The sequence below is a fragment of the Ipomoea triloba genome, chromosome 9 (genome assembly GCF_003576645.1).
Source record: "Ipomoea triloba cultivar NCNSP0323 chromosome 9, ASM357664v1".
Classification (NCBI taxonomy): domain Eukaryota; kingdom Viridiplantae; phylum Streptophyta; class Magnoliopsida; order Solanales; family Convolvulaceae; genus Ipomoea; species Ipomoea triloba.
In genome coordinates this window covers 14,845,118-14,854,404 of record NC_044924.1, presented here as the reverse complement: position 1 = coordinate 14,854,404, position 9,287 = coordinate 14,845,118, and the positions used below count along the sequence as shown (strand labels likewise).

General features: G+C 32.6%; 2 protein-coding genes across 3 annotated transcripts; one reads left to right on the top strand and one right to left on the bottom strand.

The window, feature by feature from the left end:
* Positions 1-4,304: 4,304 nt before the first annotated feature.
* On the top strand, positions 4,305-5,113 carry LOC116030820 (SKP1-like protein 1A). Its single transcript, XM_031273159.1, has one exon. It carries the CDS (start codon positions 4,356-4,358, stop codon positions 4,899-4,901), a length of 546 nt encoding a protein of 181 aa, XP_031129019.1. The 5' UTR covers positions 4,305-4,355; the 3' UTR covers positions 4,902-5,113.
* A 350-nt stretch (positions 5,114-5,463) lies between these two features.
* On the bottom strand, positions 5,464-8,881 carry LOC116030104. Of its 2 annotated transcripts, none has more exons than XM_031272233.1 (3): positions 8,360-8,881; positions 6,676-7,343; positions 5,464-6,418 (listed from the first exon to the last, which is right to left on the bottom strand). In XM_031272233.1, the coding sequence occupies exons 2-3, from the start codon at positions 7,284-7,286 to the stop codon at positions 5,707-5,709; spliced, it is 1,323 nt and encodes a 440-aa protein (XP_031128093.1). In that variant the 5' UTR covers positions 7,287-7,343; positions 8,360-8,881; the 3' UTR covers positions 5,464-5,706. The 2 variants fall into 2 exon arrangements, with proteins under 2 accessions (XP_031128093.1, XP_031128092.1); XM_031272232.1 differs by having other exon boundaries at positions 6,676-7,340.
* Positions 8,882-9,287: the final 406 nt, after the last annotated feature.

Genomic DNA, 9,287 nt, shown 5'->3' with positions numbered 1-9,287 from the left:
GACATGCTTAATAACAAAACATTATGACTAAATTGCAAGCCATAATAATTTATCTTCCACCGCTATACGAAATAATATATGCTATGATGTCTAGCATATTGTGCATACACATATCAAAATGCGAATAATCTTTATACCAAATTGCGGATAACACAGTAATTACAATCAAAATGGCAATAATCTTTATTGATTTCTAGCCTTTTATTGTATAGCAATTGATTACCAATAATATTTATCAAAATAACATCAGAAGAGGAAAAACCTTAAACGATGCATATCATTTATCCATCTTTCTGGAACTAATAGGTAGCAATATATTAAAAGTTTCTCGCTTCAATTTGCTGGGTAATGGGTTATTTGAGTACTTTCATTGTCAACAAATCCCTCAAGTAGTTAATATGATTGGTTTCAAACTATTCTTTTTTTTTTTCATGGTATTAAAGAAATACATATGTATCATTTTTTGGTGTATCTACTAATTTATTTAACTCAATAAGAGTAAAATAGAGTGATTCCGCTTCAATTTGTTGGGTTATTTGAGTACTCTCTTTGTCAACCAATTCCCAAGTAGTTAATATAATTAGCTTCAAATTATTTTATTTTATTTTTTGCATAGTATTAATAAAATACTTGGTAAATAAATATATAACATTATTTTGTACTATAACTTTGATATTTAATTTCAAGATATTGTAAAAATAAGATAATGGACAATGTAATAAATATCAATTGATAAATTTGAATGTAAAGAATCTTTGCATGAGAGAAAATAAAGACAATATAACTAATGAAATTATTTCTCTTATTTAATTTAATTTTTTGATAATGAATAATTTTTTTCAAATAAAGGTATTGTAGACACATAATTCTAAATTAAAGAAATACATGCATATCATTTTTTGTTGTAACTACTAATTTATTTAATTTAATAAGTGTAAATAGAGTGAGAAACTTAATTATGTCAAACTTGATTGAGATGAGGTTCGAACCTGAGATCTTTCTTATAGAAATTAATGGGTAAGTTAAAAGGTAACGGAATATTAACGGAGAAGATAATATTTAACGGAAAATTTAACGGATAATCATAAAAGTAATGTTAAATTAGGTAATCTCTATTAATAATATTAATCTGAATTATCTTAACCATCTATTTGATTAAATAATTCATCTGAACCATCCATTTGATTAAATAATTTGACTGCCATTTTTTCTACCCATTTTAGGCCTAACTCTCTTTGGCTCTTATTAGTGTAGTAGATTTTTTATTAGCATATGGTATAGTGATTGTGTATATCATATATGCATAGAGATTAAAAAGTCTACATCAAACCCAAATATATATTGCCATGTGCTTCTTGGTAATTTTCATTACATAGATTACCTTTTAGGCCCTCGTAAATGGCTGTTAGCTGATTAGGTTGGTTGTTTGGGTTAGAAGGTATGATTTGTTGATAACATTGGTTGATTGTAGAAAATTGTTTGATAAATTAGCTATTAGCTGATAGCTGTTTAGTATAATTTCTTTTCTCAAAAAGCTAATTGAAAAGGCTGCTTTGAGTAGCCTTTTGAATTTTAGCATTTTGGAATTACAAAAAGCTTATTATTTACCAATTAATAGTGATCAAATAAGTCAAAATTGGTTGATATGCTGATTATTTAACAAACAGGACTTTAATATATTGCTACCTATTAGTTCCAGAAAGATGGATAAATGATATGCATCGTTTAAGGTTTTTCCTCTTCTGATGTTATTTTGATAAATATTATTGGTAATCAATTGCTATACAATAAAAGGCTAGAAATCAATAAAGATTATTGCCATTTTGATTGTAATTACTGTGTTATCCGCAATTTGGTATAAAGATTATTCGCATTTTGATATGTGTATGCACAATATGCTAGACATCATAGCATATATTATTTCGTATAGCGGTGGAAGATAAATTATTATGGCTTGCAATTTAGTCATAATGTTTTGTTATTAAGCATGTCTGTACGCGGTTTCTATAATTTTTCGACATTATATTGCGGAATTGGAGTCATGTATGTTCATTTTTTTTTATTTGGGAGACTCCAAGATTAATAATTGGTACATTTTATTTGATTGCAATGTTTATCATAATAACTATTATCCTTGTCAAACCTGTGAGAGGCGTATTGGCAATTACCAACATCGGAAACGATCATGAGATGGTCATAAAATTGTCAAAAGACATCATGAGGAGACCAGATGAGTGATTTTCTCAAAAACAATATTCTATATATTGACCATTGTATGCATGTTTATATGTGATATTTTTTTTATGGCAATTATTTAAGAGAATATATGCCATGCATCCTATTCATGCTTGTTTTTAGAGAACATGATTAATATATGAAAATTATGCTTTTGATAAGTTCACTCCATACGACATTGTATGTTGAGTATTTTACTTATCATGAAACAATTATTTAAGATAGAGTAATAAACTTAAATAATCACCATATAGTGCTTTACCCGAAAGGCAAATTAAGCAAATGTGGAGGAAATATATCTATTTTACTTTAAACCATGCAAAACTTGAAGATTGTTATCTTCAGGGGGAGACAATGAATACATTTACTCGAATCAATCTTGAAGATTGAGTCTTAAAAGGCTAACATTTGTACTCTTTTGCAACATATGAATAATGTGTTGGTTCCATGTATTTTGTACAGATTTGTTGCACCCATTTGTTACCTTGTTATCACTCTACTTATAATACTTTTGTTTTATAATTATGGACACCGGTAAGAAATGAGATACGGATTATAATAGTAGTAAGTCTATTAGCAGAAACTGTCATATTTGGTACAATTCAAAACCAATAATCTCTTTACTCACATAGACTCCAGAAGAGTGATGAAATATTTGAAGATCATTGTTTTCAGGGGCAATAACAATATTCTAAAGAATGAAGATACAAATGGACTGATTAGTTCATAAGAAAGGACCTATTATTTAAAATTTAAATGATGATATATATTTTTTGAATACTTAAATGATGATATATAGTTGTTTTGATTATGCTAAATTTAACAGTTCGAAAACATTTAGAAATAAAACTAATGATTTTCCAAGCATCTATGTAATATTTATCATAACAAACAAAAGTTTAAAATATCACCACTGTATGTTCTAAAATAAAACTCTGATATCAATGCAAAAATTTAAAATAAGAATACATTTTAATGGGAAGAAAATAATGATATGATATTTATCTATATCTATATCTTTGTAACAAAAGTATTATCAATATATCTTTCTATCTATTTTTGTTGACACATACTATATTTATTGTATTTTGTAAAATATGAAAATATGCACATTTTTTTTATATAATTATGATTAATGCTATAATTAGCTAGATACGTTAATTACTATAATGGTTACTCATTAAGAAAATTTTATTTTAAAATTTGTTTAACCTTATACTCTTAATAAAATATTCATAAATATTTAAAAATCTTCTTAAATACATTGCATAGTTAAGGACTACATTAATCTATAGAAATTTAAAAATTAAATTCTTTAAATTTATATATGCAATTTCCTTAATTGTAATAAATAAAATATGAAATATAATTAATGAAAATAAATTATAAAATTAACTATATGTATGCTCATAAATATTTAAAAATTTTCTTAAATAGATACATCTGCGCCAATGACCTTGTGGTCTAGTGACACGAAATAACTCTCCTATACGGGAGGTCATGGGTTCGCAGTATTGTTTCTTTGTGCTTAAATAGGGAGGTAGTAGTACTTCAAAAAGAAAAAATCTAACAATATAATTAGGAAAGTTATATTATAGAATTTTCTTAAATACATATTAATAAATATTATATGCATATACAATGTATTTTACAATCATATAAAGAAATTCCTCCTATTAGAGTTTAAACTTGCTCATCTAAAATCTATTAGAATTTGTATTTTTCATTTTTTCTAATTTTTTTCATTTAAATTCATAATAACATATTATTTTTGTGTGTATTGCACGGATAAAACATGTATCATTCTTTTTGCAAGCAATAGCTTTCTAATCTTTTAAGGTTAAAATTAAAAAAAAAAAGAATAAAAAAACTAAGCGTTTTTTTTTTTTTTTCCATAGGAGTTTTAATATTCCATACAAGTCTGAGATGTATTAGGATTCTAAGAATACCGAAATTGGAAAACTCCGTCCCTAGTTTGAAGTTACCTATTCGTAGATGAGTTACCATTCTTATTTCTAACCTTATAAAACAGAGTTCCAAGTCTTTGAAAAGTATTGTATTATTGCGTCTATTAAGTATTAACCGTTCTTTCGCATTTAGCAGGGCAGAAGGAATTGATAATGTCTTCTTCAAGGATGATTGTGTTGAAGAGTTCAGACGGGGAGATGTTTGAGGTGGAAGAGAAGGTCGCACTTGAAATGCACACGATCAAGTGCATGATTGATGATGATTGCGTCGAAACTACTATTCCCATCACCAACATTTCTGGCAAGATTTTGGCTATGGTTATAGAGTATTGCAAACGCCATGAACCCGCAGTAAAGACCAAGACCAGCCCCGAAGCCGCAACCAGCAAGGAGATCAGCCCCGAAGCCGCAACCATCAAGGAGACCGAGGAGATCAGCCCCGAAGCCGCAACCATCAAGGAGACCAAGGACTTCGACGCTAATTTCGTTAAAGTTGACCAGAAAACACTGTTTGATCTCATCATGGCTGCTAATTTCCTCGACATTAAGAGCTTGCTTGATCTTACTTGTCAAGCTGTTGCAAATATGATCGAGAATCTGTCACCGGAGGAGGTCCGCGCAACTTTCAACATTCAGAATGACTTTACACCTGAGGAAGAAGAAGCAATTCGTAAGGAGAATGCTTGGGCTTTTGAGTAAAATTTTGAAATTGTTAAATTCATATATATTTTGTCCGGTTCTAGGTTTAACTTAATACTCTATCTATAGTGCTGTTGCATAGTTTCTTAAAGAAGTATGTCATTGTCTGACATCCTAAGTCCAGCAAATGAGGAGATTAATAAATTGATTGATTAGGATTCTTCTACTTAATGTTTCTTATTACTCCATCCTAAAACTACAACTTCTCTTTATACCACCACAGTTACTGTATTGACCTCTAACTACTTTGGACTTGGTTTTAATAAGATTGAAGAGAATAACATAACAGGGCCGGATTTTAGGGCGTGCAGGATGTGTGCGACCGCACAAGGCCCCAAAATTTTGAGGGCTCCTATTCCAGCCCTGATCTAATAGTTAGTATATGTATTTGTGATTATATTGGCCCAAAATTAAATTTTTTGCATTTTTCTCTTTATTTATACTTTGATAGGACCTCACTTATTTACCAGCACAGAGCACAGGGCCTAGCAAATAAAAAAACCGACCCTGTGTAATATAAAACTGATGAATAGTATAGGATTTAACCTCATCATGACTTTCCTTCAATACCAAACTGGAGTACTGAGATTGATTAGTTGCCAGTTGCCATGTAAAATGGAAATGGAAGTCTATTTTCAGAAACATGAAACATAAGTTGAGATTCTATACAACATGTCTATTTGTGGAGTACAATAATAATAATGAGGAGAATATATGAGCTGCTGCTGCTGCTTTTCTTTGTCCATTCATGAACATTATAGAGGCAAATCAGATGTATAGTATAGTAGCATGTAATGTAAATATATCACCAGGAATGGCGGCGACTACTTCTCCTGAGTCTTCTGCGGAAGGGCCTGCAAGCCTCGATACTGAGATCAACAGCAGCAGCAAGCGCCATAAAAATGGCAGCATCCTCGACACAGGTCACATAACGCTTGGCGAGTTGAACAAAAGGGGGCTTGCTGCACCTCCCGCCTTCCCCTTGAACTCTACAGCTCATGACGAATCCACCAGAAACAGGATTTAGTGCTGCAGTGTAGTCGCCGCTGCTTCTTGGACTTGGCAGAGGAGGAGGAGGAGGAGGAGGATGTGCTGCTGCTCGAGCCTGTTTGTCGGTGTCTATGTAGAACTCCCCACCCCTTTCGGCGCTGATTAGGATCTCAGACATGAGAAGATCCCTGTGCTCCTGAGAATCACATAGGACGTGGAAGCGACAGCAAATGGAGTCTCTGATGCCTCGTTCACGCCAGGCTTCAAGTTTTCCCCATGGCTGCCAGCTCTCGGGCCTGCAACCGTCTGGGTGTACAATCAACCAAGTTCCTGGGTTGGATCTCGCCACCCAATCACAACCGGTCGATGGCACAAATGGGGTAGTTATCAAGGCTGCAGCTACAGCCGAGCCAGAGAGGTCATGTATCGTCACTTTCCATCCTTTCCTCTCTCTTCTTTCTATTTCTAGGTCAGAGCTACCAACAGAACTTGACCAAAAGCTCTTCAATGGATCTACTTGAGGTATCCTGTAATCTCAAAATAATTTGCGACATTTACAATGGAACAGATAGATTACCTTTATCCTTAAGGACTGAAAGGTAGCTCTAAAATGGTAAAAACAGGAGTAAGAAAAGCAAAGCAAAGCAAAGCAAAGGCTCTTCACAGGAACAAGACTAATAGCTAGAGAAGGTGAATGATCAAATATTATCTTTCGTTCATACAAAATTAATGCTATAATTTCAATCAAAAAGCAATCAATCTTCACAAAGATTTTATACATTACCGTTCTTGACTAAACTTGCAACTGAAGATAGGCTGCTTGATGCTTCCCTGAAGCTGAACTATTTGGGGACTTAATTTAGTCTTATCCTCAAACTGGAAGACATATCTTGGATCAGGGTCGAGCTTCACTCTCAAGTGAAGCTCTGCTCCTGGTTTTCCATTCTCCTGTTTGTTCTTGCCAATGCCTATCCAGCCATTAAATAGTATAACTGGCTTTCCATGACCCCACTCAGGACCGACTACCAACTTAAACGTACCAATTTGCTGCCTCTTAACACCAACACCACAATGGGTACCCTTGTGCCCTGTAAATACAACTATCTCCAAACAAGCATTAGGTGTATAAAAACAGCCAGGTGTCAATAATGCTTTTACATCAGACTCCCCGAGATAAAAGCTGGAGGCAATGCTGTTAGTATCTGGGGTAGCTTCAGGAGATGATACAAAGGGAACTGATGTTGTCTGCACAGGAAAACCAGGAAGACGGATCTCACACACACAAGGGGGAGAGAGTGCATGGATCCCTGTTGATTTTGTATCATTCAAGGGCTTTATAGGAACTCTTAAACCCAGTGATCCTACTGATACCCTAATGAAAGCCTGAGGGTCCATTCTGGTCACAAGTCCTCCATCAATTGCAAGTTTTATGTTAACCACGAGAATAATCTCCTAAGTCAAAAAAACCAAAATTAGGCTAAGCAGTTTTAGCAGTAAAACTTAAAAAACAAGGCCACATCAATCATCAAATTGTCTTCATCCTGAATACTACTTTACATTACATTTTCTGTTAAAGAATGCAATTGTTCTTAAACAAAGTGAAAAAGTTAACTGCTTAAACAGATATGTTAAATCATGGCCAGGCTCATGAAAAATTACAAAGCCATCACAAGAATGTCAAATATAAGTAAAGAAACCAAAGGACACTGTTTCCTGACTACAATATAAGTTAACGCCTAGATGAATTTGCACAAAAGTAGACTTTGAACCTGGATTTACCTCTTTTCTGAAATAGAAGCTTTCTTTAAGCGTCCTTTATCATAAGAATATTATGACCAAAATAATGTAATCGCTAAATAAAATTACTTTTGAAGCTGAATGCAAAATAATTTTAAGTAATTTTAAAGTTCAAATTACTCAAAATGCAGGCAACTCGGCCACCCCAATCCCAGCACCATGTGTATTCATCTTGGTGAACATAATTACCTATTTGAAAGTAAGCTGCTTTACACAACACTTTTGCCAAAGATCCATATTTAGCCCAATTAAGATGATTTTAAGAATTGAAACAACCATAAGTTCCATCATGCTTGTGAAGCTTATGAACTTCCTAAACAGAAGTCATAAATTCCAAATTGCATTAGCTTAAAAAAAGTAAGAAATCCTGATTTAAATCACCATTTCTCTTACCTTTAACAACAAAGTCATAAACACTAAATGGATCTTTAATTGTTGGAAAGCTTTTTCTATTTTATTCTCCAAAATCATTTTCACTTTAAACAACGAAACAATGAAAGAGTCAAGCGTCAATGTAATGTTCACACTTAGCATCCAACAACTTAAATTTAATCTTCTAATAACAATTTATCCAGAAATAGAATATAAGCAAAACCATAGCCACATAAAATACACAAAACAGGCATGGATAAGAGTGAAACACATGAAAAAAAAGCAAAAAGAAAACCCACCTTCACTTCACTATGAAGCTTTGTCTTTATTCAGAACAAAATTAAAACTAAAGCCACTTTTGGAGCTGAGACCATCCATGTTTCCTTTCCAAAAGCCTGAGACAATGAAAAATCGATAACCTTCTCATCCAAATTCTACCAGCAAAAGATCAAAACTTTTCAATCTTGTACGATCTAACCCAGAACCCCAAATATGTCTAGCTCTCTACAACAATCAGTGAACCAACCGACCAAAACACACACTCCAAGAATTGAACATCCACTGTGCACAGATCACGAAAAACACCACTCCTATATCTATATATACACGTAAAAATTACTCCGCATATATATCTGTGAGTGAGTGTGTAGCTATTTATGCTGATCTCTGGGAGACAGATTGAGTATCCCTATCCAAAAAAGTCACAAAAGTAGAGAGGGGAATGGACGCGGGGGTTTCATAATTTAGAACGAAATGAGCGGAGAAGGTAAAGAAATGCTTTAAAATTTAATGCTATCTGTGAGAGAGAGAGAGAGAGTGTGTGTACAAACCCGTTTGACTCGAGGCCTAAAAAGAAATTCGGTGTCACGAGAGGAATTATAAATTTGATAAAACTTTGTGATCGCGGCATAGCTATGCCCTCTCAAGTGAGATGTCACAAGTTCGATCTCATTTCGACATTCAAAACTAAGAGTATAGAGGAAAAATATCAAGTTTAAAACATATTATTAGGAAAACAGTTAAATAGGTACTTAAATTTTACTTAAAGTATAATTAGACACAATTTTAGAACCAAAACTATAAAGGCTTTACATCCTGTTCTGAAATCGGCGGTTTCGGTTTGAACTGCATTTTGTTTTTTTTTTTTTTTTTAAATTTTATTTAATATTTTTAAAATTGTTCAAATTCAAAAATTAAAGATTTTTTTTTTTTTTGAAAATTTTCATT